The sequence below is a fragment of the Mustela erminea genome, chromosome 5, assembly GCF_009829155.1.
Source record: "Mustela erminea isolate mMusErm1 chromosome 5, mMusErm1.Pri, whole genome shotgun sequence".
Lineage (NCBI taxonomy): Eukaryota > Metazoa > Chordata > Mammalia > Carnivora > Mustelidae > Mustela > Mustela erminea.
The window spans coordinates 31,194,424-31,222,380 of record NC_045618.1 but is presented as its reverse complement, the minus strand read 5'-3'; the positions used below and the strand labels follow the sequence as shown (position 1 = coordinate 31,222,380).

At 60.0% G+C, this 27,957-nt stretch overlaps 2 protein-coding genes and 1 long non-coding RNA gene across 11 annotated transcripts in view; 2 read left to right on the top strand and 1 right to left on the bottom strand.

The window, feature by feature from the left end:
* Window positions 1-12,312, top strand: part of ARID3B (AT-rich interaction domain 3B) — a 71,062-nt gene extending 58,750 nt beyond the window's left edge. Inside the window, exon 9 of the mRNA XM_032342450.1 lies at window positions 11,968-12,312. Within this exon, the coding sequence (XP_032198341.1) occupies window positions 11,968-12,014 (47 nt within the window). The 3' untranslated portion in view covers window positions 12,015-12,312. The remainder of the gene's footprint in view (window positions 1-11,967) is intronic.
* LOC116590549 lies at window positions 106-17,293 on the bottom strand. Of its 8 annotated transcripts, none has more exons than XR_004285642.1 (5): window positions 14,196-17,293; window positions 10,135-10,249; window positions 5,010-5,308; window positions 4,111-4,164; window positions 106-748 (listed from the first exon to the last, which is right to left on the bottom strand). It is a non-coding gene; the product is annotated as an uncharacterized LOC116590549 (long non-coding RNA). The 8 variants fall into 8 exon arrangements; XR_004285641.1 differs by lacking the exon at window positions 14,196-17,293 and adding an exon at window positions 12,404-13,697; XR_004285644.1 differs by lacking the exon at window positions 14,196-17,293 and adding an exon at window positions 11,006-11,222.
* CLK3 (CDC like kinase 3) lies at window positions 13,724-27,719 on the top strand. 2 transcript variants are annotated; one of them, XM_032342455.1, is made up of 13 exons: window positions 13,724-13,877; window positions 17,333-17,484; window positions 18,091-18,307; window positions 20,078-20,174; window positions 20,450-20,516; window positions 22,855-22,971; window positions 23,659-23,825; window positions 24,969-25,063; window positions 25,160-25,289; window positions 25,539-25,621; window positions 26,132-26,211; window positions 26,488-26,578; window positions 27,230-27,719. In XM_032342455.1, the coding sequence occupies exons 2-13, from the start codon at window positions 17,333-17,335 to the stop codon at window positions 27,404-27,406; spliced, it is 1,473 nt and encodes a 490-aa protein (XP_032198346.1). In that variant the 5' UTR covers window positions 13,724-13,877; the 3' UTR covers window positions 27,407-27,719. The 2 variants fall into 2 exon arrangements, with proteins under 2 accessions (XP_032198346.1, XP_032198345.1); XM_032342454.1 differs by lacking the exon at window positions 27,230-27,719 and having other exon boundaries at window positions 13,788-13,877; window positions 26,488-26,868.
* Window positions 27,720-27,957: the final 238 nt, after the last annotated feature.

Below are 27,957 nucleotides of genomic sequence, written 5' to 3'. Positions count from 1 at the left end.
GCCCGTGCCGGGTGGGTTCCTGGCCGGAGGGAGGGCTGTCCAGGAGCGCCGCGCTCTGGAGCGCGCTGGGTCCTTGGCAGGGGACCCAAACCACTCGGGCCCGTGTAAACAGAAAGGAGAGGGATTTATTTTCGGGGTGTGGAGGAGCCCAAGGACAGCGGGACCTGGGCTGCCCATGAAAGGTACACCTCTCCTGAAGACCAGCCCACCCTGCTGTCCAGGCCACAGAGCAACATGACATGACCGTCCCAAAAGTCAGGTTTATGCCTTCTCCATACATGAGACTTCCTGGGCTGAACCAAAATCTCTCCATCCCAATTCCACTTCCTGGAAATTGTCGGCTCCATTTGCTGTCACTGAAATGCAGCTTTATCCACTGTGAAAAAGAGCAGTTGACACTTCCCAACTTCTGTGTCCAGTCTTCAGCCCCGGTGAGAACTATGATTTTGTCTCAAGTCTAGTGATCAGGAAGGGGCCATTGGCTCAGTTGGGCTCGGGACCCCGTGCTGGACACATCCACTGAGAACTCGGCAGCCCCCACAGCAGTGGTGTGAATGGCAGGGAGGGCAGAGAACATTTTGCAGATGACACTGGAGAAGCAGTCTCAGAGGTATTCTGTCCTTCCACCCTGCCAGAGTCCCCCTCTGCAAAACTCTGCTTCAGTTAAGTCAGTAGATGGAAAGAGTGTAGAGCAATAGAGTTGAGTAGGGTTTGGATTCTGGAAGCACATGGCCCAGCTGACAGAGCTCTGTAGGGCAAGGAAACACACAGCAAAGTGGGGAAGGAAGTTCAGAAAAAGAAAATGAGGGGCGCTTGGGTGGCTCAGTGGGTTAAGCCTCTGCCCTGGGCTCGGGTCATGATCTCGGGGTCCTGGGATCAAGCCCCATATTGGGCTCTCTGCTCCGCAGGGAGCCTGCTTCCCTCTCTCTCTCTGCCTGCCTCTCTGCCTATTTGTGATCTCTGTCAAATAAATAAATAAAATCTTAAACGAAAGAGAGAAAGAGAAAATGACCAGGTGACTTCGAGGGAGGTTAACTCTAGGCTGGCCTTGCTTGTGGCCATTGAAGATGGCCATGCTTTCAAGCTTGGAACCGAGAAACCACCTTTCTGGGACAGGTTAGGGGAGCCAGGGGTCTTAGATGCTGTTCTGCTATGTGACTTTGGGCAATTTACTTCCCTTGTCTGGGCAGTTTCCCTATTGTAAAATGGGGACTATAGAGTGATCTGAGGCACAAGTGAATCAGAACTCACTTTAAAAAGTCTAAAGCCCAGTGCCCAAGGCCTTCACCAGAAAGCAGAAGGTCTGTAGTCATCATTCTGCTGACACCAGAGCAGTGAATGGACCAACAAAGCCCCACAAGGACACCAGCACCCCACTAGCCACTCTCTGCCCAGCTCCTAGCCACAGGATCCCCCTGAGAAAGGGCAAGGGGCCTCATGCACTGGCAGTCAGGGGCCTTGTGTCAACATGGGCATTTCAGGCCCTGTTGCAGGCTGGGGACAGGGAGACCTCTGACTGCAGCCATCTGTGACAGGTCCCACCACTCAGACCTGACAGAAACCCCAGCATGAGGGGATAAAGGCATAGTCTTACAGGCCTGCCCTCTCCCCAGGGAGTCCTTGCCCACCCCTGGTTCCTGAAGCCTGTCAGTCCACTGTCCCCTTACTGGGGGCAAAGGGCTGACCTCAGTGTGTTGTGTGGCAGAGTGAGCTGTGAGCCTCAGTCTCCACACCACCTTTCTCCCCCAGTCAGGGCACTGCCCCAGTTGCCAGCTTTTCTCAGACCTCTCTTCAATGGCTCTTGGGCTTTGTCTGACATCTGGGGACAGAAGAAGCAGCAGCTGACCCCACAGAGAGCAGAGAGGCAGGCCGGGTACCAGTGAGGAGTAACTCCAGCTCTTCCCAGGGAGGGGAGGTGAACTGAGAAGTCCTTCCAGAACCAGCAAAGGCCCAACTGGAAGGACCCTTTGGGCCTTCTCCGCCCCCAGCTTGCAGATAGGGAGATGAAGGTGGAGAGAGTAACTAGGCCTGGGTCCCCTAGGGAGGCAGGGCTCACTCCCCCTGCCCCTCTGGAGAGTCCCCAGCTCTTACCTTCAGGCTCTGAGAGGTGACTGGAGGTCCCTGCCTTCCCTGTGCTGGAGTGCTGATGCTCAGAGCTCCAGCTCCTGCCCTCTGGAGACCCGGTTCTCAGCCTCAGGGTCAGAACTCTTGGCATCTCCCAGGTCCCACGTGCAGGTAGGACCCCATTCTCTAGGGGTTCCCGGAGAGCAGCTGAGGCAAAAGATAGGAATCCCCACCCCACAAGGCTCCTCCATGCAGAGTGAGAAAGACGAGGCCCTCCCTGGTATTGAAGTGTAAGACAGGACTGTCCTGGGCAGTGGAACTTGCTACATTGTCCATCACCGGCAGCTGCACATGACAGCATATGGTTTCCTGAGTTTATTAACTGTAAATAATGGCTTGTGGACGAAATACTGGATAAACAGACATTGTGACTAAAGCCCTCTGTGCAGGTGGTCTTAGGCACACATCCATGGTTTTATAACCTTAGTTCTGACTCCCCCTAACTGGACCCCAGGGGAGACTCAGGGGGACCAGGCAGCAGGCACTGAGCCAGGGGCACCATCTCATGTAATCCTCACGCCAACCTCTGAGGTAGGTAAGGTGGTATCCCCATTTTGCTGATGCGGAGACTGAGGCCTCGAGAAGGCAGACTTGCTTATTGCCCACTGAGCTGGTCAGTGGTGGAGCTGAGGCGAGCACAGGACTTCTTGGCTCTAAAGGCCACTCTCCTTTCATTCATAACCCCAGGCCCAGGAACCCAGATGTCCTAACTCCCTGTGCCTCCATAGCCCACCTAGCCATGCCTCTCCTGCTTCTGCCCCTGTGCCCTCCTCCTCAGAGAGAAGGCCGACCAGGAGATGATACATCAAGTCCCAGGCCTGGCACTGTTCTGCTCCGCCCCCCAGGGCCCCCCCAGGGATGAGAGGGCTCTCTTAGCATGTCCCCAGATGCCCTCACCTGTCTATCCCAGATCCTTACGGGAAGGGAGGAAGTGTGAGCACCTCTGTGAGGGAAGGGGATTTCTCTCCGCAGAGCCCCTCAGATCCGGGTGCCCTCACTCCATGGTCCTCACTTTTCTACCAGCTGCTGCTCTAACCCCAGCTTCTTGGCAAGGGCTCTCTGCCACCTTGGGGAGGAGGGCAGAGGGCAGTGAGTGGCGGGGAGGGGTTTGAGTGAGTCTGGGAAGGGCAGGTCAGGGGCACAGGGGATTGGGCATAGGGGACTGTGGGCTCCCTGGGCGTGCAGGCCCAGCAGAGGCACAGAGGTGGAGGGGTGCCAAACACCAGGTTCTGGGGACCTTCTGGGGCTGGCTGCTGAGCCTCTCCAGTTCTGGGTCCCAGATTTTCTGGAGTTCAGCGCACATCCAGGCCAGCTCCAAGCCCATCCTACAGGGAAGTCTGGGGAAGGGGTGTAGAGAGAGGGGGTCATTGGCTCCTGACCTGATCTGGTGCTGCAGGACATCACCCCACCCTGCTCTCGGAGGCCCATTCTCATGGGGGCCTGCCTGGGAACTCCGCCTTGACCCAAACAAGGGGTATAATGGCCGTCAGGTGCTGGGAGAGGCTGACAGAACAGCCCTCAGGGGAGGGAGCAGGATGGCCTCATTCTGCTACTCTACTCTGTACAGGTGACTACAGAGTCCCCCAAATCCAAAAATACGAATGGGTGGTACTCCCTTAGTGCTCCCTAGATGCTACACCGCCCAGCCTGAGGGCTCTCTGAGAGCAGGCCAGGTCTCCAAACCCTCCCCATTTCCAGATCCTCCCTCGTCTCCGAGTGAGGTCCCTGTGCACCAGGCCCGGCCTACAGAGGCTCAGCCCTGATGCACTTTGTACAGAGGAAGAGCTAAGCACGACAGCCAGGGCTACCAGGCCACTGCCTCATCCGTGTGCTTAGGAGCCCTGTCCTCCCTGTCTGAAAGGCCCAGGGAGGACTCCCCAGGGCCCTCCCCAACAGGCTGGGGAGTAGGCTTGACTGGTGCCTATTCAGCATGTGCCAGTCTTGTCCCCAGACCTCCACAGGGAGCTGAAGGGGTGCGGAACTCACCTGCCCTGTGCAGAATCTGGGGGCTTGTGGGGGGTGCTCTGCCATGGCCTGCACCTGTGGGAAGAAGGCGGGTGGTTAGGACTCAGGGACACTGGCCTCCCTTCCAGGCTGACTGGACTGTCCAGGTTCTCCTTCTTGTTCCGGGCTGGGGGCAGGCCCAGGCCACACTGACCTGAAGGTACCCCAGGCAGCCTCCAGCTCCTCCCCACCTTCCACCTCTGGATCCTGGCAGGCATCTGATTTTTCTTCCCCAGAGCCTGCCTCTTGCTGTGGCTGGTCCATCTGAGGGGACCCCCACCCCATCCTCTTGTGCCCAGAAACACACACACAGGCTCTTGGGTCTGGGCAGGGCCTGGCCTGCAGACAGGAGCCGGTGTCCAGCCTGGACCTTGGCCTGCCCGGGGGCTCACTGAGCAGGGCCCACCGCTCCTCACAACGGCCCGTCCTGCGGCCCCTACGGTCTTTCTACAGCCGTGTCAGGGGCCTGGCGTTAAGTGAGGGCAAGAGCAAGACAGAACAGCTGGGTCCCCGAGATCTCCAGTCAGATCCAACCCACCCAACAGGAAGGTAACAGGAAACAAATTGGGAGGCGTTACAGGTTGAACTCTAGACTCCCCCCAAAAAGGTATGTTTGTGTTCTAACCCCTAGTATCTCAAAATGTGACCCTCTTTAGAGATAAGGTCTTTGCAAGGTAATCAAGGTAACACGAAGCCATTATAGAGCACCCTAATCTAATCTGACTGGTGTTCTTCTAGAAGGAAAATTTGGACACACACACCCCTGGGTTCGCTCTTTGTCAGGGCAGCCCTAGCACACTACCACAGAGTGGGGTGAGACGGAACCCCCTGCGGCAGCTCCCTGGCCCCAGCAGGACCCTGACTGGAAGGGGGCCTCTCACCTCCGGGCAGCCGCGCGTGCGGTGGCGTGAAGCGCGGACTGATGGGAGCGACACTTCTGTGACTGCGAGCCACGTGAGCCTTTTCCACGCTTGCCGGACGGAACCCTCATGCGCAGCTGATGGAGAGCTGCAGCTGCTCTCGGTGTCTGTTTCTTTGTTTACAGATGAGCCCAGAGAGGGAGAGTGACTTGCCCAAGGTCACGTAGTGAGTGCTCTATGGGGGCCTGGCTTGTGCCCAGTATTCAGGCTCCAGAGTCCACCATCATCCACTAATTTGGGAACAGCGAAGAGCAGAGAATCTTGGGATTGAGCAGAGGAAGACAGACTGAGGTAGAGCCCAGGAAAGGGTCAGGGTAGAAGGAGCTTGAGGTTGGGATGGATGGAGGTGGAGGGTGCTGGTGGCCCTGGGAGCCCCTCGCACCCTCTTGCCAGCCAGCTGTTGCCCCCTCTCCCTCAGGGCCTCCGCCCTGCTGTGACTTTGGCCATTTGGTTTCTCCCCACGGTACCCCTGCCAATGACCCAGGGCAGAATCCTAGGCCACCCTCCCTGGACAGGTGCAGAGCCCAGGACACCCACTTGCTCACAGAAGATGAGTCCTGGGCAGGCCTCCCTGGCACTGGAGAAAAATGGCCTACGCTGTCCCTGAGAAGTAGAGGACTGGAAGCCCTAGAGTTGGGGCCCACGTGGACACTGGTTTGGGGTCCTTTGCATGTTGTTTGCATAGCGCCCCCCCCACACCGCTTCCTTCTAGGCACCTAAATCTGCCCAAGGGCCCAGCTTTCTCCCTGACATCGTCCACTGCAGACCCCCATCTTGACCAGCATGCACCCCAGAAAGTGTAGACTCTCTCTCCAGGCCCTGGGGAGACACTTCCATCCTCAGGGGTCTGGATCAAGAAACAGACAAAAACTTGAGATTTCTTTCTGTACAAATTCACAATCACTGTCTGTATAAATATACAATCACGGTTGCAGACAATCACAGCAAATCCGCTGCCTTGCGGAACTAACAGCCCTCTCAGAGCAAAGCTCTGGACCCCAGCTTGAGATACACTGATTCAGACCAACCTCACATTTTATGAGGCTCAAGGCCAGCTAAGCAGGGCTGCCGAGACCCTCTCTCATGCTCCTTCCAGCTGGACCAACAGATCAGCCCCACTGCGGCAGAGCGCACCCCCAACCTGGGGCTCTACATCTCTGCTTCTCCCAGCCACCTCCTTGCTGCCTCTGTTTCTCTGTGTCTTTGTGTGTGCATCTGGGAACAGGTGTGTGTCTCTGGGGCGGGGGGCAGGTGTGTGTCCACCAGTCTGTCTGCTTGTGCACATAAACGTTTGCCCTGGAGACTAAGGGAGGGCACCAGCCGGAAGGAGGCAGTCACTAAACGAGTTCAAGTCTGGTGGATAGGGCCCGGGGCACCCCAGCCCTTGCTCTGGCCCCTGCTGCATATTTCAGCCCCTTACCCGCTCGGCTTCTCAGTTGGGGCAGGGACTGTTCACAGCATTGCCACCTTCATGCCTCTTGTCTTTGGGCCTTTGCATGTGCTCCGCCCTTCTTTTCTTTGCTGAGGATGCCTGTTCATCCTTCCGTGACGGTTCAGAGGCCCAGAAATCCCCTTGATATGGAGGACTTACCCATCTGCAGCACATCCCCCCACCTCCCACAATGCCTGTCCCCTGAGCAGGCATATTAAATTGTAATTGCTCACTTGATGATTGTGCAGACCCAAACCACAAGCTTTTGGGGACAAGGAGTGGTCTGATCTGACTTCGGTTCTCCTGTGCACAGAAGAGGCCAGAAGTGGACGTATGATGGATGGATGGACGGACGGATGGATGGACGATGAGGACGATGTTGGATGAGTGGGTGGCTGGGTAGATCAGAACAAGGAAGCTGCAGGAGAAGGGGAGGAAGTGTAGGATAAAGCTAGCGGGCATCCTACAAGCAGGAAGAGACTAGCTCACCAGCAGTAGGGAGGCCTGGGCAATGGGGAAGAGAGCGAGGAGGAGGGGCCTATGGGAAGGGATGGGAAGGCAGACAGAGGGCCCCCAGCTGGGGAGATTTCAATGGTTTCTTTACAAGTTGCAGAGATGTCCTCACTATGTCTCACTGGCGGGGATGGGGACTGGGGCAGAGATGCCGCCTCCGAGGCCCCTACACACACAGCGTCTGTCCTGGGCACTCCCACTCCCAAGCCTCCTGACTTGAGCCCTGCAGTGAAGGTCATCTTGCCTCCCCGCCCCCTGCCCTCCAGCCTGGTCCGGGTCAGCAGCAGGGTCTTGGCCACGTGTGGCAGAGACAGGACTTGTTGGAGCTAAAAGATTTCCCACACGCTCCCCCAAAAAGAGCCAGAATGGGACAAGCAGGAGTGGGAGAAGGGGAAGGGAGGCTGGTTTTGGCCACATGGTTCGGGATTTGGGGCTCAGTATTGTTGCAGCTGGAGACAGAGGCTGGCCCACCTGCCTACAGAGTCATCTCACCCAGTGGGGAGCAGGACATCCACTCCAGCTTGGACAATCTTGGGGCAGTGGCCTGAGCAGCCACTTGCCAGGTCTCCTGGCCAGGGGCCACCCCCAGCACTGCTAGCCACACTGCCCTCCCCAAACGTGGCCTTGGTGCTCTGCCTCCGGGGCCTGCCCAGGGCCCTCTGTCTCCTGCTGTCCTTAAGGCCGCCAGGATGGCTGCTGTGAGCCGACCCTGGTCACTGGCACTTCCGCCTAGCTCTTCTGAGTCTCCTGTTCACCTGTGAAGACCTCCCACTCCACCCAGTCATGGCTTAGCATCCACTGGGGCTGTGGGGCTCTTCCAGAAGGCCTCCTCTGAACCCAGCCCCTAGAGGCTTCTCTGAACTCCGGGCTTTCGTTCTGGACCAGATGGTTTAAGGCTGGACAGTACCAAGACACACATTACTGAAGGGCGCTGTCTTTCTGGGATGTGAGTGGTGCGTGCTAGAGTAGTACTATGTCAAGGCCCTGCTCCAGCCTGTCCCTCCTGGACACTCTCTTTTCCATGCTGTCCCTAGAGTCCCTCCCCTGACTTTGGAATCCCCCAAGGACAGGGCCCAGACTCCTGTGCTTCTCTGCCCCCTGCTACAGGTAGACACAGGTTGGCTCAGTTGGCGCCCTGGATACCCTGTGGGGCTGACTCTGCCGGCTGTCTCGGGCCCCCGGGGCAAGCATCAACAGCTGCTCTGCGGGAAGATTGTGTCCTCAGCCTGGGCAGGGGTTAAGACTCCACCAGGGCCCTGAAGTGCCTGGGCCCTGTCCCCACCCCACCCCTGCAGGCCTGACACCAGCATCTCCTGCAGGTCCGCTCAGTCCAGGATCCCGGGGTCTCCTCACAGCCTCCAGACCACACTGTTTTGACCCTGAATGAGTTCCTCCCCACCCTTGGGGCTTTGTTTTCCCATCTGAACCAGGAGGGGAGTTGGCTGGGGGTAATGGCAGGGTCTTCCCAAATGATGGGGGCGGGGTTGTCCCTCTCTGGGCTGCACAGAAATCTTTGCATGCCTCTCCCTCCCTCCCCAGCTGCTACTCCAAGAATGAAGACCAGAGAATGAAGTAAAGGCAGGGCCAGTCTTCGGGGCCCTGCCCATGCACCCACTTAGAGGAGGCTCTAGGCCAAGGGGCTGTTGGCTCCTTTGGTCCAAACACAGCTGGCCTTTTCTACTTCCATCTGCAACAGCAGAATCCTGCTGGACCTCTTGCCACTAGGCCCCTCCTGCATGACTGGCACCCTGGTTTGTCTTCTGTGTCCTGGTCTGGCCTCCTCCACTGCTGTCCCTGGGACCCCTGCAGCTGGTCCCCCTCCTGCTCCAGGTGGGCCAGAAAGCATTCCTCCTGCTGCAGGGAGGGACGAAGGCAGCGCTGAGCCCCTGGAGAGGGCCGTCCCTGCCCCTAGCACAGCAGTGCCTGCAGATTCTGATAAAGCAGGCTGACTCCACCAGGTCCTGCTGGCTCCCAACCACTGCGATAAGCCCACCAGGGGCCCACCTGCCAGCCCAGCACCGACCCATGTCCTGGCTTGTGTACAAGGGACGCAGCTCCCAGGGGGTGCCCAACTATTACCACTACGGGCTCCAGATGTGTGACCCTCCACCTCCAGCTGGACCTAGGACATACCAGTTGCTGATGGCTTTAGAGCCCCAGCAGGAGGACCAGGGACACTGTCGTGGAATGACAGCTGTCAGGCAGGAGCAGACAGGCTGTCAGGTGAGTCCCCAGAGTCACCCCAGGCACTGTAAGGAGCAGGAGTTCTAGGAGGGGCAGCTGTGGACTGAGACCCCCATGTCACTAAAGGCTCAGATACCTAGACCATCACAGGGTGGCCGTGCCTGCCACATCCTCACATGGGACAGGGGTGCTGGATACCTCCCCTAGAACCCTCAGCTTGCATGAACCATCGCCTTCCTCTTCCTGGGGACTGCAGCTTTCACCAGGGGCAAATGGCCCTTGAAGGAAACTCCTCTTTCTGCTGAGCTAAAACCAGCCCCTCCCTTCCTCTGACTCTCCCTGGGGAGCCACAGGGACCCAGGCCCTTCCTTTGCCTCCAATCAGCGCCTCTAGCCACACCAAGCAATGCTCTGTGCACCTGCAGAGGGCGCCATTCACAGAGATGACACTTCAGCACAGCAGCCTTGTTGGGGACCCACTTCCCATCTGTCCTTGGATGCCCCAGACCTTGACAAGCCTTCCCGAGAACATGACCCCAGATGTGAGCACCAGCCCCGAGCCTACTGGACTTCTCAGTCTGTGAAGAGGACCTTGCTAGCTTAGGGGACCTCCCTGAGGCTACAGATAATCAAGGAGGATCAGGGAGAGGATGATGGGACCCTAAACCTCACTTTCTGCTCCTGCATGAGGAGGTTGCCCGGGGCCCTGCAGAGTCCCAGCTCACATCCCTGCCTCCACAGCACCTGTGCTCGCTTCACACAGCCTCCAGTGATGCCCGCAGGTGGCCAGCCAGCTTGGCCCAGTGCTCCCAGCTCTCTGCTAGCTGTACCCACACAGGGCCTTCTCTGAGGGCCTCCCAACCCACTCCAGGGCTCTCTCTGAGCACCTGCTAGGAAAGAGGAGCCAAGCTTCAGCCTGGGCCTCAGGAGCTGCCATGCCCACCTTTCCCACACTCACCTGCACCCTCCGGTAGCGCTCAGTGAGCAGGCACAGTCCAGTGGCTAGAAGTGATAGGAGTGCGGTGGGGGCAAGAGGGGAGGCAGGTCCATGGGGCTCCTGCACAGTGCAGTTCCTGAGAGCGGGACAGATGGGAGACCCTGGAGCTAGGGCACCAGCTTCCAAGGCCCCTTTTCAGATAGGGAAACTGTGGCCCTGGCACTGAGCCTGCACAAACCCAACAACACCCTGGCTCAGGATCTTCCCTGGTGATTCAGATTTCAGATAAATGTCTGCCCCAACCCCGCTGAACAGTTCTCAGTTCCAACAGCTTCCATGAGCTTCGGTGCTGACTCTGGCCCAGCCACCTGCTGAACAGCCAAACTCACCTGGCCCTCCCCGGCTTCAGGAGGGGGCACAGAAGCCTGAAGGGGATGTCAGTTGCCCCAGGTCATGAAGGGGGCCCACTGCAAACTGGGCCCACACTCCCCAACCCCTGCTGTTCCCCTACCCAGTATGGGAGTCTGGAAATTGCAGGGGACAGGGGAACATTTGGGGGACACTGTAGATTAGCTCCAGTGTAAGAAGTCAGAAACCCTTAAACCAAGTTACTGCTTCAGTTCCCCTTTGGCTTCCATAGCTTTAGCTGGAAGATGGGGGACCTGAGCCCTAGGCCCCACCCACTTAACCTCCAGGGACTGAGCCTCAGAATCCTACCACTATCTTCCCACCCACGCACCTGGGCACCAGGCACCCTGCCCCAACTCTGTGTGGGCACAGGGAGAAGATACCTACTGAGCTACTGGGCTGAGCTCCCCTGGACCCCTAACTGACTTGTTCACTCCTCACATTCCCAGACCTGCTCCCAGCTCAGGATGGCACTACTACCCACCAGCCCTCTCCCTGTAGACACCTTGACGCTCTCCTCTCTGGACTCCAGGCTCACATTCTTGCAGCCACTTCTGAGCTTCTCTCTCCACATTTCACCACCATGCAAGGCCTCTCTAAGATGGTCTATGATGACGGTCTGCTGCCCCCATCTCCCACGCCCTGGCGCAGCCACCACAACTCCACTCTGGCTGGGTACTCAGTCTTCCCATTAAAAACAAGTCCTCCCCACAGACCGCCCCCAGCGCTTACTGAGAACCCAGACTACCTAACTTGGGTGTAGGAGGGCTCCTGGTCTGCGGGAGTGGGGAGTGGCACCAGCCAGATGTTGAATTCACAGAGCCTGTGCAGAGGAAGGGGCAGCCCCCAATGCTGTGGGAGCACAGGGGTAGGGAGTCCGGTTCTCCTCTGGAGCATCCAGGAAGGCTAACCTGCCCCTGGAGCTGAAGCTCAAAGGTGAATTAACTGCCCCAGAGAAGCCAAAGATGGATGTGGCAGACTAGAGAGAGCAAGGGCAGCAGGACAAGGAGGGGATCAGAGGGCCTGGGGTCTGGAGAAGGCATTGAGCTGAGCCAGGAGCCCAGCAGGGCAAAAGGGAGATCAAGAGGGACGGGAGCTGCCGTGGGTCTCGGGTGGCTGGGAGCAGGGCACGGGGCAGGGGCATTTCCATGGTGCCCTGGAACTGTGTTGCAGTTCTCAGCCCGCACAGCAAAGGCTTGGTGGGTATGAGGGTAGAGACCTGGGGAAAATGGTGGGTCCCAAGGGGCTGGGGGTGTGAAGCAAGGGTCCTCTGAAGGTGGCTCACCGCTTGAACTCCCCAGCTAAGAGCTGCCAAAGCTACAGCCTTCCAGCAGTGGCAGTAATGAGATAGCAGGGTGTGTGTGTGGGGGGGGGGTACCTGTACCTGACCTCAGGTTAGATCTTTTTCCAAGTGCCTATCTGATACTCTGCCTCTTTTTCTTCTAGGTGTGAGTTCTTTCAGGAACAATAAAGACAGAAGAAGGAAGCTCTAATGGTAGAATCTGAGGCACCAGACAGCTATGGAACTGCTTTTGGAGAGAGGGCTGGGAGATGGCTCCTGCCCCATTTCAGAGAAGGAGAGCAGCTTCCTTAGCCGGAGGCAGGGACTCCTGGGTCCCTGATGTGGGAAGATGCCCCTGACTTGCCCCCTCGGAGGCCGTCGCCCAGTGCAGGGTTAGAAGACAGGAGCCTCCCCCAGCTCCTCCACCCTCAGCTGCCCATGCAGTCCTGGCTTCTAGGAGCCATGACGCTTGGGGTGAAGTGGGGGGAGACACCTTTCATCTTGTCTGTGTGGGTGAAACCCTGAGATGAAACTAGGCTAACGCAGGCCGTGGCCTCAGGCCACGGACAGCGCCCCGGGCCAAGAATGGCAACTCATTACCTCTGGCTCCGGAGACAGGATCCTAAGGGAGGGCGACCGAGGGGCGGGGACAGCCGGGCTCTCGGTCACCCACAGCACACTGGAAGCGCCTTCTGAATTTGGTTGGGAGGGGACCGGGATCCGTTCTTGAGGCCGCATTAGCATAGAAAGCCTCGGTGTTGCCTTAGCTTCAATTGGTTACTTCGGGTGGCGTGGTGGAGCTAACAGAGAACTGGGGGGCAGGGGGTACTAAGCACTCCGCTCAGGCCACGCCGTCGGACCTCGGTTTAAGCGAGAGCCAGAGACCAAAGACCGAGGGAACCGCCACAGATCCAGAGGGAGCGGATGCGCCCGCAGCGCGCCAGCCCGGGCGGGGAGAGGACATTTCGCGTCGGGGGCGTGCCCAGCCCTCTTTGGGGGAGTGGGCGGCCCGCCCCCCACAGAGCGGTCCCGGGAGGGTGCCCCGGCCTCCAGCTCCGGGCCGCGTAGCCTGGTGGTTACCAGCGAGAGCCGTGGGGCGTGAACGCTCACAATCCCTGAGTTTCCCGCAAAGGACCCGACCTTGGCTTTCTCCTGTGGAAAGTGGGGTCTCGTTATCCCGCCCGGGCCAGGGGCGGGACGGGCCCCGGCGATCCCACCCGCGCAGCCTCGGCAAAAAGGGCGTCGAGTGGCTGGGAGGAATGGCCCGCGCGGCCTGACCGCGAGAGCCTGGGGTTCATGAACTGAGACACAGTGCTGGTCTGCGTCCGGCGCTGCTCAGGGGAAGAGGGGACATCCTTGCCCCCAGACCACGTCCCTTCAGAAACCCGCCGACATGGCTCTCGGGTATCTTCCCCGAAACCGTTCTGGACGCACACGGGAACGGGGACGTGTCGCCGATCTTTAATAGAAACCCACACAGAGAGTTGCCTCTCATTTGCGTCTTCCCCGAAACCGGGAGTGGCGCCCGCCTTCCCGAGCCTAGCGACACTAGCTTCCGTCATCTTTGGCGCCCTCCGGGGTCCCGGGGCCAAGGGGACGCTCAAGGCCCGCCCGGTTTTCACTGAGGCAAAAGCGAAACAATGCCCGCCCCTCCACGAGCAGGAAGGGGTTGGCGGGCACGGGCGGGGTCGAGTCTGCAGAGCAGGCAAGGTCCCCCAGCCTGGTCGGGGCTCCACCTCCGGGCGCCCGCGGCTTGGGCCTGACCCACGTCGAGTCTTGAGGCCTACGTGCGGCGCGATACGGCGGGGGTGGGCCGCGGCCGGGGACGTCCCCTCTGCCCTCCCGGAACCTGTCTCCACTGCTGCCGCCCGGACCGGAGCGGCGAAGGTGGGTCCTCCAGAGCCTTCGAGTCGGGGGCCAGAGCGGCGAGGCCACCGACCCGGGTCGAGCCGGGACTGGCGACGGCTGCGTCACGCGAGGGGCGGGGCCGCCGCGGGCGGAGGCCGGAGCCGGAAGCGGAAGAGGCGCTCGGAGTGGGGAGTGGGGCCTAGCCGCAGCCGGATCCTGGGAGACGGTGAGTGTGGGCCCAGGCCCACGGCGGCGGCGGCGGCGGCAGCGGCGGGGGGTGAGTCGGAAGGGCGGGCGCTGTGGGTGCGGGTCTCTGGGCTTTCGGTTCAGTCTCGGTCTAGTCTCTCTCTTTCTCTCCCTCGGCCCGCCTCTGGTCGCGGCCCCGACCTCTCACCCCTGACCCGCCGCTTCTCCCCCGGAGGGGCGGTCACCGCAGACCCCGACCTCTCGATCCCCCGGTGTCGGAGTCTGAGCGGCGGCTGAGGCCCCTGCAGGGATCCAGATTCAGCCCTGCACCTCCCGCGGAGTGGGGTCGGGGTCTTACCTGGGAGAGCCTGGAGGGGCCTTCAGACTCCTCCCATACCCTCTGCTCGAGGCCTGCAGACTCCTCCTCCACGCGCGGCCTGAAGTTTGATTCTAGCTCAGGCTGGCCATCCGCCTGTCCCCCGGGTAGCCCCTCGCCGCCGCTGGCGGCGGTTATGGGGGAAGGGGCTTGGATCTCTGAGACCCAAGGCGCGTCAGGAAGGGACGCGAGCGAGGGCCGCAGGCCTCCAGCCTGTTTTGTTGTGATGATGGAGCCTCTCCAGCCCCGGGGGAGGGGCCGAGTCAAGCTGACACTACAAATGCTGGAGCTGTTCCTTGGTCCGGGGGAGTCTGTGTGCTTTAGTTCCGGGTGCGGGTGCCCTGGTGTGGAGCTGGAGTGGGAGTTGCCTGAGCCAGGCCCCCGTCGAGGCGGAGTTGGCGGCCTTCCAGCTTCCCTCCTCCATGCCCTTGAAAAGGAGGAGCGTTTCACCCGGTGGTGGCGGCTTGTAAGGTGGCAGGTTTGAGGTTGCAGCGGTGGGGCCGCGTCAGCCAAAAATAACCATGGGGCTCTGGAGTGGCTGGGATCCGGTAGTGCAGACGCTGACCTGGCTGGCTGCTCTTCTTGTCAACCGAGTTCTCTGGCCAGGAGCTGCAGATGAGAAGCCGACTAGGCCCCTGCACAGAAAAGCTGGCATCCTTGGCCTGGTTTCCTCTACATTATCTCTTTCTTCACTGTGTAAGAGCAGAGCCTTCTTGAACGTAATTGTCACCCTTAGCTTCCTTGAATAACCTGTTTGCTGGGGTCTCAGAGCTTCAGAGATCATTGGTGAGAAATGGGATCTGGAGCCCTGGCTGGGAAGATAATGAGGAACATCTGGTATTCCCCATATTTCCCCTGTCTAGAAAGTGTTGAAGCAGAGGTTATCTCCTCTCTGATTACCTTGCGTGGTACTCTGTAGCTCTCATCCTTGTCATCTCCATTGCCAAGTTGGCTGGAGGGTGTTTTTTGCAATTTTCAGGTATGGCGACCTTAGAGTCATGAGGCCAGTAAGTGGAGCACTGGGAATTAGTTTGGGATTTTCTACCCAGGGCTCTCACCCCCACCCCTTGGAAGGTATTTATAAAATATACTTTGTGTCCTAACTTAGACCCAGAGGTGTTACCTAGAATCTTTTTAACCTTGTTAATGAAATGACCCAAAGGCGTGTGCTGGGCATTATTAAAGGAGTGGCATGATTTAATCCTCACAGAGCCTTATAAGAGATTATTATTCCGTTGTTGCAAGAGGAAGTTGAAGGTCAGAGCAGTTTAATAACTTGCCTGAAGACACACAGCTAGAAGTGGCAGTGTTGGGACTCAACATCTGTCTACTCTGAACCTCTGCTCTGCCCTCTCGAGTACGGCGGGCGGGGGGGGGGGGCGCATGGGAACCCTCCTGGTCCCTGGAGGAGTGGGCCTGGTGTAGACCAGACCATGTGTCCAGCTCTGGAACTTTGCCTGCCTGGCCACCAGAGCATCTTCACTGTCGCTTAGGGAGATGTGACATACTGCCTTCATTCCATAACTAGGGCACCTGACCCGGGTAATTGCAGGAAAACCGTGAAACATTCATTAGTCAGCTGATCGTCAAAACAGAACAGCAGTTTAAGCTCTCGAGGAGCAGTTGGTGATTTTACATGGTGTTTACCTCCGAGGGTTGCTGGGGCCTGGGCTTCAAGGTAGATATGGGGAGAAATCTGCTAGTGGGGAGATCCGGAACAGAGGATTTCTCAGGTTTTCCGGGGGTTTAGTCAGATAGGCCCGGCTGCCTGCCCGTCCACAGGAGCTGGTTCACTCTGTTCTCCTGATGGACCCTTCTCGTGAGCTGGGGCAGCCTCGGTGGGTTTGTCCAAATGTGCTGAGTAAGGCGAGCCCAGCACTGACCACTGAAGGCTGGAGAAGGCCAAGTAAAGGGTTGGGAGGAAGGCTGGCCACGATCCCTGGCCCAGCCTTCCAGCGGAGGCAGTGTCCGGGTTCTGGGTGTGGGTGGAACCGGGAGCTGGCCTCACATAGCCTTCTTCCTCAGCTCGTGTCTGATCCAGCCTGGCGGTTTCCTGTGGTGGATTTTAAGTCCCTGCCAAACAGGCACGGTGAGGTAGGGCCCTTTGGGCAGGCCTCTCCAAGCACACAGGCTGCCAGACACTCGGTCCTCTGGCTTCTCCCAAGATGAGCATAGTAGAGGGGACTGGAACTTCGAGGTAGGATCTAGCAGATCTAGCAGAGGGTCTAGCAGATCTAGCAGGGGATCTGGCATAGGGGGCAGCGGTGGTACAGTTGGTGGGGAGGCGCTGCCTGGCGTGGCACTGTAGGTGGGCGGAGGGTGCCCTGGGTGTCTTGGTGAGAGACTCACTTGGTGAGAGACTCACGGTGAGAGGCTGACATCAGTTTATTGGTGCTGAGACAGAGTATGGAGCAGCAGGGTCTGGACAGACCCCCAGGTCTGTTTGGTTGGCCCGTCGGATGGGCTAGGGAATGTATGTAAGGCCCTGTGCACCTCCTTCTCTAAAGGTTGGTCTTCTCGTTTCTGCCCATGGCCCCTGATACGGAGGTGTGGCCTTTGCTCCCTTGAGTGGGGTCCAGTTCAGGGCCTCAGTCAGGCAACCTGGCCTCAAACTTGAGGGCTTTCACCCTTTGCTCTTGTGTGTTTGTTCCCTGCCAGCAGCCCTTGGGCCTCTGGCTTGATAGGCCAGTCACTTCATAGAAGCCCACAGACAGGAGGGGATGGTGGCCAGGAGGCTCTCCTCTCTCCTTGGCCTTGGTTTTCTGGGATGGTGCTCACCAGCGCCCCCCCACCCACCCATTCTGTTGCTGCACCTGTGCCGGCTTGCCGGGTGACCTGAGCACTCAGGTCCCCAGGCCCCACGATGCTGGGCTGGGGAGGCAGCTGTTTGTTTGTTCATTGGCACAGAAGGGTGTTGCCCGTTGTGTGCTGTTGGACTAGTGTGACCTCAGAGCTCTTTTTTGCTTCATAAACTCCTGGGAGGGGCTGCCCCCAAACACAACAATGGGCCTCTTCTTCAGGAGCGCCTGGGTGCCCCGAGCAGCCCTGGGGCCCAAGTGGCCAGAGGTGACTGGCTGCCTGGCTCCCCACTGAGCGGGGCTCCCTTTCCCGTGGCCTAGATGCATCACTGTAAGCGATACCGCTCCCCTGAGCCAGACCCGTACCTGAGCTACCGATGGAAGAGGAGGAGGTCTTACAGTCGGGAGCATGAAGGGAGACTGCGGTACCCGTCTCGAAGGGAGCCTCCGCCCCGGAGATCTCGGTCCAGAAGGTGACAGGGGGCTAGGTGGGAGGAACGGGCTCCATTCCTGGGCAGGGCTGGGGAGACAGTGTGGAGGCTTGGGGCAGCCCTGGGCTCCTTCAGCGCCTGCTGCCTCTGCCCACCCCCCCCCCCCCATCTCAGCTGTGTTCCCGGGCCTCCGTATTCACTGCCATCCTGCTGCCCCTTTCTCTGTCCTTGAGTCTTCCTTCTCCAGACTGGTTCCCCATTTCTAGGCCAGCATCTCCCCTGCTGACTTCTGAGCCTCCCTCAGTGGGATTCATAACACAGTCTCTGTCCTTTCTGGAGGTTGGCTCCTCATCCTGTGTTAGCAGCCACAGGGAGTCTTGGGGTGATAGGACCCTCCAAGTCCCTTCACCCTGCTCACCTTCCCCCGTGCTTTGCCTCCTGTCCTGGAGGGGTGCTGCCAGCAGCCCGGGTTCTGGAGGTGGGACTTCGTGCACATGCATCCCACCCCCATCTGCATGCCTCTGCTCCAGCAGGCCGCCCCATGAGCTTTTTGTGGGGGCCTCGCCACACGCCTTTTGCCCAGAAGCAAAACCGGGCTGGTGGGAGGAAGTGCCCCATCTTACTGGTGTCCTCGCCCCCTCCCGGCAGCCATGACCGCCTGCCCTACCAGAGGAGGTACCGGGAGCGTCGGGACAGCGACACGTACCGGTGTGAAGAGCGGAGCCCGTCCTTCGGGGAGGACTGCTACGGGTCTTCGCGTTCCCACCACCGGCGGCGGTCACGGGACAGGGAGCCATACCGGCCCCGCAAGCATGCCCACCACTGCCACAAACGCCGCACCAGGTCTTGTAGCAGTGCCTCCTCGGTGAGTGGTGGCCGGGGTGTGCTGGCTGGGGCCTCAGGGCCCTGTGGCTTTCTAGCCTTCTCTCAGGCTGGCGGGTCTGGGTGAGTACCGCCAGCCCTGCGCCCGCGTACTGGGTGTGTGTGCCTGTGTGTGTGTCTGTGTCGTCTGGTCCAGGTGCAGGGCCGAGCCAGAGGCCTGGCCCCTCCATCTTCGGGCCACTGTGCTGGTGGCGAGAGGGGCTCTGGCTCCAGCGATAGCCACCCCCTACCCCCACCTGTCTGTGTCTCCGCGCTGCTCCGGGCCACGTGATGTGCGTGGCCAGGGACATTTAGGGAACTTGATAGGGCTGCTGGTGTGTGGCCTGGCGACGCGTGGCCCGGTCTCTCAGGTCCGCAGCCCTCCCCAGAGGCCCGGAGGCCGGACTGCCCACGGGTAGGGGAGGTCTGCCCGTCAGCTCAGACCGGGAGCGGCCCCTCTGACCTTGATCTCCAGCCGGGCCCTCTGCAGCCTCGCCTCTTCCTGGGAGGGGCGGTCAAGATGAGGGGACAGGCTGCCCATGTGACGGGGCGCATGGACGAATGGCAGAAAGGCCTGCGGCCCAGGCCTCTTCTGCTTGCTGACCAGGCGCCAGGTGCAGGCCCTGGCCATGGTGTTGGCACGGATGGAGGCTGTCTCGATCTCGGCCAAGGCCGGGAGCCCACGCGGCACTCGGGCCCCTCGTGCGCGTGTCAGGGGACCTGCTGTCTTCTCTTCTCCTCCCCGTCCCTCTTCCTTCCCGCCGGCCAGGAGGCCCCTGAGGATTAGTGGCAGACCCAGTGCAGGGGCCAGGCATCTCTTCTGCTCAGCTTTCCTGCGACTTCCTTGAGTGGCCACAGGTTGAGGCTTGACCGCGACCACCAAGCACGGCCTGGTGACCTCTGTGCCCGCAGCCACACATTGCTGCAGGATGGCAGTGCAGGGCTGGGGCTCTGCTTCTTCTCTTTCTGGTGCCCTCCGTCGTCATGAGGCTGTCGCCTGGGCGCCGAGGCCAGGGCAGGAGCTGGCGTGGGGCCCGCGGGGGCCGTTGTGGTAGGAGGCTGCCTGGCCCAGCGGATCCCGGGCTCCTTCCCTCCTCAAGGCCGGCGGCACGAGGGCCGCCGGCAACAGGCCATTTGTGGTGGTGACGTGACGTCTGGCCGCGGATGCCGTCTAGGGGCAGGTGGCAGGCGTGGCTCTGAGTGGCAGCTGTCGGGCCCGTGCAGGGCTGCGTGTGCGCAGAGAGGCAGGCAGGGGTGGGCCGGGCGTCCTGCCGCTCAGGCCGGAGTGGCCTCTGGCCATTCCGCACGACCGGCCGTGCGCTGAGCTGGCCGCCTTCTTGCGCCGTCCTCAGCACGGCTTCAGCAGCAGGGGCCGTCTCGGGAGGGCCCGGGAGGGGGACGCGCGGTGGCGAAGGGAGTCAGGGCTGTGGCTCTCAGCGTGGCCCAGCCCCTTGGCAGCAGAGGCTTGGTGGTCTTTCTGAGCGCTGGCGGCGCCCTTCTCTTAGATAATGTCCGAGTTTTCCTTACATACCTGTAGCTGTTTTTACTTTTCTGTTTTTGAAGTCAGTTTGTGTCTTGACGTGTCCCTTGCAATATCCCTATCGTTATATATGCTGTGTGCCTTATGAAATGCTGGGATCTGGAAAATCCAACCAACCAACCCGCCGGCTCCTCACCGTCTCCACCTCTGCCTTTGACTGACACCTCAATCTGTCAATCGGAACCGCCTACCATGCGATGGGTCGGATGGCGTTTCGGGGGGCGGTGCATGCAGAGAAGCCAACAGAGCAGTAAGCGCAGCAGCCGGAGTGTGGAAGATGACAAGGAGGGCCACCTGGTGTGTCGGACCGGCGATTGGCTCCAGGAGCGATGTACAGCCACCTTTCGTAAAACTTTACCTCTCTACTTCCTCCCCCCTGTTAGACGAGACCTCTCCTGCCCGGAGGGGCCTCTAGTGCGCGTGGCGCCTTAGCGGGGCCACCAGTAATTGCCTGAATGACGCAGACGCTAGCAACTTCTGTTTTTAAGAGTGTAGCCGTGAGAGAGAAACCTTTTTTGTTTCTGAGAATTTGAATGCTGTGAACTTGCAGGAGCTGCCGGCTCTCTGCCCTGCAGGCCCTCATGCCCTGCTTCTTTTCTCTCCTAGATGAGATCGTGGGGAACTTGGGTGAAGGCACGTTCGGCAAGGTGGTGGAGTGCTTGGACCATGCCCGGTGAGCAACTCTGCGCGATGGGTGGTCGGCGTCCTAGCGGGCTCATGGCAGGGGTCCGGCCTGCAAGTGCTGAGCTTCTGCTGATCCCCTGAGATAGGGAGCCGTCCCGGGGCTCCGCAGCCAGGTGGCCTCCCTGCCCATGAACTGCTGGCTGGCGAGGGGTGCAGCTCTGGTGACCCTTTGGCCCCAGGACTTGGTGGTGGCTATCGGCACGTGGCCAAGGCCCTGGCCCTTCTGTGGTTTGGGCCCGCTTCCTGCCATCTTGTGTCAGGTTGGGGCTGGGAGGCGGGTTGGGAATACTGCAGAGCCCAGCCTGAGCAACCCCTCCCTGGCTCAGGAGGTCTGTCTGAGAGGTTGGCCACCCCGCTGTCCACCCTGCTGTCCAACTCCCTTTGGACCCCCTAAACCCAGTGCATGGCTGGGTTGAGAGGAACCAGACTCAGGCTCTCTGACCCTGCTGGCTGCTGCCCTCTCCCACATGGCCAGGCTGGACTGCGCATCCCTCTGGGTGCATGCAGGTAGAACGGGGCTCCTCCGGTGTGTGTTTGGGGGCTTCTGGGGATCCGTGCTGCCTTCCAGGCTGCGCAGTGAAACACTTCTGTTCCCTCACCATTCTAGCAGACCAGAACTTGTGCCCCTCTGCCTTAGGCTGGGAGGCCACCTCCCAGGAGCCCGCTGCCTCTCCTCTGAGGGCACTCTCATTGGTCTGATGCCTTAGCTACCAGGTGCCCTGTCTCTCCTGTCCCACTGAGCCATGTGCTGCCCATCATGACCTTCCCACTGTGCTCGGGGTGAAGAGATAGGACCCATGCTCCCCTGGCACCGGGCCACCATGGTACTGGGCGCTCAGAAAGGACAGTTAGACCTAGCCATCCAGCTGGCTAAGGTAATGACAGTGACTGACAGGAAATCTCCCTGGGCTCCCAGCTCCCATTTAAACACCCCTCAGACCCAGTGTGGCCCCCGAGGTTAGGGCTGGGGCCGATGGGCATAGGGATGGACATGTAGACCATACTGGGACCTGAAGGTGGGAGGCAGACCGGCGAGCTGTGACACGTGGGGGCAGCTAAGCTGTCTGGGCCATGACCCCCAACCCCCACCCCGAGTAGGTGGAGGGGAAGTGAGTCTCTGAAATCACTAAGGGGCAGCCACAACACTTGGGGGACTTTTAGGAGATCCAAAGGTAGTTGGCCAGCAGGGTGGTAATGAGGGGGGTAAATTGACCTCAGCCAAAGGGCGGGCCTGATCCCCAGTGCCATCCAGCCCAGGCCGTGGCTGCCTGCGGGAGCTATGAGCTCTCTGCTGAAGGTGAGAATGCCATTGAGGGATCCTGCCCTAGGAGCCTGGAGTGAGCAGCCTTTCCTCTGAGGTCTTTCCCTGCCCTGAAAATCTGGGAAGGTGGGATAGGGAGAGAAAAACAGGTTATTTTCCAGAAGATGCCTTTGCCCTGGGGCTTGTGAACTTTTTCCTTAGGCACCACGCCAGCTTCCCAGGGGCCTCAAGATGCCACATTCTTGTGGGCCAGTGCCGTCTCACTCCTGTTCCCCCCTGGGCTTCTGAAGTCTGGCTGGCCCTTCCTGCTGGCCGCTGGGCCTGGCATTAGAACCTCAGCGTGGTCCCTGCTGTGGGCATCCTACAGGCAGGCTGTGGGGCAGGGCTGGCAGATGGGAAGCACAGAGCAGGGATGGGATTCTTCAAATCCTTACTAGACCCTGAAGAGGCCTCCTAGCACTCGGGGGTCTCCGAGAAACGCTGTGGCTGGTTGGTTGGCAGGCGGCTAGAGGGAGTGTAGTAAAGGGAGCAACCCGGGGACGCCCAGCGAGAAGACCTTACTGCTGGCACCCTCACCCTCTTGACAAAGCTTTGTCTTATCCTGGAACCCCCACCCCAGGTGGAGCCATTTGCCCAGACCTGGAGATGTGCTTTAGGAAGGTCAGGAGGTGCTGTAGGAAGGTTCTAGCTGGGATGGCCTGGCCACGGTCAGGGCTGGCTGGCCTGCAGGTCAGGTTCCTGAGGGAGTTGGTGTTGGTGCCGGCCGGCAGGCTGGGCCTCTATTCCTTTGCCTGCTGTCTGGGGAGCTGGCAGCGGCTGGCATCAGCGAAGTCCAGGCTGGCCCTGACGCACTAACTCACAGATGCCAGGGGAGCTGGCAGGGCGGGGTGGGGGGGGATGTTGCCTGGGGACAGGCTGGGGGCCAGGTATCTGCGCCCTCTGAACAGGTGCTGTTCCTGGAGTCCTGAGCACGGTTTGCCAGGAGCTGCGAGATTGGGGTGGAGGGCGGGGGGCAGGGAAGGGCTAGGGCACTTCTGAGAACCTCTGCTTCTTTCCCGGCTCCCAGAGGGAAGTCTCAGGTGGCCCTGAAGATCATTCGCAATGTGGGCAAGTACCGGGAGGCCGCCCGGCTAGAAATCAACGTTCTCAAAAAAATCAAGGAGAAGGACAAAGAGAATAAGTTGTGAGTGTCTCAGGGAATGAGAGGGAAGCTTTCGGTGGGGACGGTGTCTGCTCCGGCTGCAGTTGCCCAGACCCCCGGCGGAGCCGTGGCCCTTCACCCAGTTGGCGTGCAGAGCAGCATGCCCAGGCCCTATGAGTCCCGCTGGAGGAGCCCTGGGGTCGCAGTGCAGGCTCCACCCCAAGGGTTCTGTGCTCCGAGGCGGCCTCCTGGGCCCGCTTCCATAAGTGAGGGCCTCGTGGGTCACAGCAGGGATCAGAACAGATGCAGCCCCACAGCTGCTGCAGCGCTTACACAGTCGGAGGGCTCCGAAGTCGAGCCACCCCGGTGCACCCACACTGAGCAGTTCCTCTCCTGCCAGCCCGGTGCTGAGCCCCGCAGACTTGGGAAGCTCAGTTAAGGGAGCTGGAGAACGGCAGGCACAATTCCATCTCTTTCCGAGGTGCAGGGATTGTGGCCATGTCTTAAGTAGACAGGGCAGGATGCCTTGGACCAGAACTTCCCCTGTGGCAGTAGGAAGTTTAGTCCTTGCCCTGAGCTGATCAGGGTGGTCTCTGATGGGAGACATGCTCTTTGTAATTGAGGGTTTTTCTTTATGGGCATGGGTGACCCAGTGGCCTGGGGGTGGGGACCGGCCTTATCTGAGGGAGGGGCAGAAATTGAGCCTCCCCACCCAATCTTCTCCTCTAGCCTGTGTGTCTTGATGTCCGACTGGTTCAACTTCCATGGGCACATGTGCATCGCCTTTGAGCTCCTAGGCAAGAACACCTTTGAGTTCCTGAAGGAGAATAATTTCCAGCCTTACCCCCTGCCACACGTGCGGCATATGGCCTACCAGCTCTGCCACGCCCTCCGATGTAAGTGTCCGTGCCCGCGCCTGGTGGCCTCCTGCTCCCCTGCTAACACCAGTGCACTACCAGCCATCATGCCCGGCCCCAGAGGCACTGGGTCCCCTTTGGCTGAAAGGCCTTCAGGGAGGACTGTTTGGGAGGAAGGAGAGGCTTGGTTCCCCTCCAGGGGGCCCCTGAGCCCACCTATGCCACAGGCACTCAGGAATAAAGATCTTCCCCTTGTCCCTTTTGCCATCCTACGGAGGATGGGAAGACTGAAGCCTGACTGTGGATTCCAGCCCCAGGCACTGCCCGCACAGATGCCCTTCATCTGACCACCCCTTCCCATCTGCCCGCCGGCCTCTCAGAGCTGCTTTTGGTGGTGTGGGGCTTTCAGAGGTGCCCTGAAGGGTATGGTGGTCCACACAGGACAAAGGCTCCTTAGAGAGGAGCCTAGATCTAGGCTGTTCAGGTCTACACAGATGGTGGGGGGGGCGGGGAGGCCCGGGGGCCCCAGACCCCAGCACGTGCTGAAACTCCCTCCGAGGAAGCAGGGCCCAGGCTGGAGAGAGGTGGGTCACGCTACGGGCCGGGTCTTGACCACCAGCTGGGAGCGTGGAGTCAGAAGGTGCTAACTGGGTGCCAGCACTGATGGGACAGGAGCTGGAAGGAGAAGGTAGAGGTCTCTTCCCAGGCTGAGGGATGGGAAGAGGTAGGGCCGGCCTCAGGTTGTTTCAGGGGCGGCCCTGTGGTTATTCATTGTTCGCTCGCTGCCAACTTAACATTCTTTGTGACTCCTGAGGGGACCTGCGTGTTCATCTTGTCCCCGGGCCTGCAAATCATGCAGCCGGTGCTGGGGAGGAGGAGTCCCCAGGCTGATGCTGCAGCCTCAGCCAGAGACTGGCTGAGGAGGAGGAAGAGGGAGGTTTTCTATACTGGATGGGAAGAGTGTCCCTGCCCCCTTGTGAAGTATCAGAACTGGCCACGGCCCCAAGCACCGAGCACTCAAGAGGGAAGCCAGTATGGAGGCAGAGTCCGCTGTGCCCCCTGCAGAGGCTGGGGGGATGAGGGTGGCCGAGAGACCAGCTGTGGGGTTGCAGTCTCATCTCGCACCGGCAGTGGGGCCCGAGAAGCAGCCAGGGTTCTCAAGGTTGTTTCCTGCTTCCCCAGTTCTACATGAAAACCAACTGACCCACACAGACTTGAAGCCAGAGAACATCTTGTTTGTGAATTCAGAGTTTGAAACTCTCTACAATGAGCACAAGGTAGGGGTCGGGAGAGGGCAAGGCCATGCTCTGTGGTAGGTCACCCACTGGGACCTACCTGCAGGCTTCCTGACCTGCATGCCCTCCTTGCCTCAGAGCTGTGAGGAGAAGGCGGTGAAGAACACCAGCATCCGAGTGGCTGACTTCGGCAGTGCCACCTTTGACCATGAGCACCACACGACCATTGTGGCTACCCGTCACTACCGCCCACCTGAGGTGATCCTTGGTGAGTGACTGGCTAGCCCCCAGCCCTTGATAAAGCGGACCATCGTCGGGAGGGGAGGACTAGGGGCGGGGATGTGCCTGCCCCCAGGGGCGGGTGTCACTGTAGCTGTTCACTTGGCCTTCCCTGAGAAAGGGCCTTCTGTTGGGGTTTGGGCTAGGGTCCTGCCCACCAGAGTGGCAGCTGTCCTTTGACATCTGGGCTGGGAGCAGGGGGCTGAGTGTCACAGTCTCCTCCCATGTTGGTTTTCAGAGCTGGGCTGGGCACAGCCCTGCGACGTCTGGAGCATTGGCTGCATTCTCTTCGAGTACTACCGGGGCTTCACACTCTTCCAGGTAAGGCCTCCTGCATCACGGGGCTCGCTTGAGCACTGCTCCTTGGGTAGGCTGCAGGGGCTGACGTGGGAGAGCCCTGTGACCACCCCGCGTCAGCACGCTGGAACACTCAGGCTCCTGAGGTCGAGGAGTGGAGCGCCCAGGGATTCTCGTGCTCGGCCTCAGCGTGGAGGACCATAAGCAAGAGGAGCGAGCATTTGAGGCAGGAGCACAGCCTGAGGGAGGAGGGTGCAGAGAGGGGCACGTTTTGGAAAGAGTGAGGAAGTCATTGGAGAAAGGTGTGCAGTGATGGTTAAATCCACCTGAAAGGCTAAGGAGAGTGAACTTGACCTTGAGAGAATGGTCTGGCAGGCTGCCACCATGTCAGAGGCCGGGATTACTATTCACCTGGTGGGTTCACATCTCTTGGGGCAAGGAAGGCCCCTGCCCATCTTTTTGGGTCCCTTATTTTTTTGAGGGGGCAGAGGCTGGTACTGACTCCTGCTTGCTCTATCCCTGACCTTCCAATAGACCCACGAAAACCGAGAACATTTGGTGATGATGGAGAAGATCCTAGGGCCCATCCCCTCACACATGATCCACCGTACCAGGTAAGCAGCCGTGGGGACACCTTCAGGGGTGGCCATAGGGGCCTTTCCCATCTTGGCCTTGGGTCACAAGCCAGTCTCCCGGGACACCCTGGCTCCCCCAGGCTCCTAGCGGCCTTCCCTCCCGTACCGCACTCTGAGCTGGCAGACACTCGCCCAGACCTTCCTCCCCTGCTGCACTGGGCCAGTTAGCATCCCCGGTGCCTCTGCAGTCATTCCCCAGACTGCCATGTCTCCCCCAACCCCTGAGGCTTGACCCCTTCTTTCCTTTGCTTCCAGGAAACAGAAATATTTCTACAAAGGGGGCCTGGTTTGGGATGAGAACAGCTCTGATGGCCGGTATGTGAAGGAGAACTGCAAACCTCTGAAGGTCAGTTTCTGGCTTCCCCCAGCTCGGCTCATGCCAAGGAGGCCCCAGGCACTGGGCAGACACACAGCAGAGACCGGCCGGGCAGCTACAGGCTGCCTCCTCGCTCCGGCTCTGTGGGAGGCCACACCCAAGGCTGCTGGGTGCGGGCTGTGGGGCTGCTTGCCAACCGCCCCCCCGAGGGGCCCTTAGCCCCGCCCCTCCCCCACAGGGTGGCCATGGATGTAATGGGGGAGCACCAGAAGAGCCCGATGTCAGAGACCTTGCTGCCTCCGGTGCTCCTCTTCTCTCAGTTTTGGGAAGAACTAGGCAGGACTGAGGTGAGGGGGAGGGAAGATGTAGACATGGCCTGAAATCCTCTGTCGACGGCATCTGGTGCCCGGACCAGTGAATTCTACAGAGGGGACACTGCCCACCTGTCGGGACGTTGCATGCAGGGGCAGAGGCACCAAGCCAGCGAGACGCTCAGAGCCAAAAGCTCTACGCGGGCATGCAAGGAGCAGAGCCGCTCGCGGTCCAGGAGGGCAGAAGTGGTCCTCCAGGGGGCAAGCACTGGCTCCTCGAGCCCTGCAGCAAGGCCTCCCAGAGGCCCGGGGACCCGCGGTGGCCCCCCAGCCCCGCCGTCACACTGCGGCACCTTGTGTCCCTGAGCAGAGCTACATGCTCGAGGATGCCTTGGAGCACGTGCAGCTGTTTGACCTGATGAGGAAGATGTTAGAATTCGACCCTGCCCAACGCATCACACTGGCGGAGGCCCTGCTGCACCCCTTCTTTGCCGGCCTGACCCCTGAGGAGCGGTCCTTCCACACCAGCCGCAACCCAAGCAGATGACAGGCGGGGCCCCCCCTCCGGGAGCTGGACAGCGGAATGGGGCTGCCCGGCTTTCTTTCCACCCTCCACCACCAGGCCCCAGGGCCAGAGCCACCCAGCGAACAGTGCAATGTGAAGGAAGGCCGGAGCCTGCAGGGGACAAGACTGGATGCCCAGCTGCCAGAAAGCACAGATTTGACCCAAGCTATTTATATGTTGTAAAGTTATAATAAAGTGTTTCTTACTGTTTGTAACCCCTGGTACCAGTGTGTCCGTCTCCAGGCTCCTTGCCTTCCCTTCCCACCTTATTAATAAAGACTTTCTTAGCAGTTCAGCTTGTGGAGAGCTAAGTGTGAACTGGGCTGGCACGGAAGGGCTAGCCAGTGACCAGACAGAAGCCGTGTGTCCCTCTGGGCCACAGAGAAGAGCCCGAAGGTGGCAGGCCTGCTGGAAGGCAACAGTTTCCCTCAGCCCCCATGGAATCCCTGGCCGGTCAGCAGCTGATTTGACCTCTGCCTCTGGCCCCATCCCCACCTGCCACTTCAGGCCGTGCCTGCCCAACCACCTGACTG

What these genes read in the sequence shown, in the direction of transcription:
- CLK3 (XM_032342454.1), top strand. Translation starts at nt 17,333, where the DNA reads ATGCATCACTGTAAGCGATACCGCTCCCCTGAGCCAGACCCGTACCTG. An exon ending in GAGTGCTTGGACCATGCCCG is followed by an intron (nt 20,517 to 22,854) that starts GTGAGCAACTCT and finishes CCCGGCTCCCAG; the next exon opens with AGGGAAGTCTCAGGTGGCCC. An exon ending in CTCTCTACAATGAGCACAAG is followed by an intron (nt 25,064 to 25,159) that starts GTAGGGGTCGGG and finishes TCCTTGCCTCAG; the next exon opens with AGCTGTGAGGAGAAGGCGGT.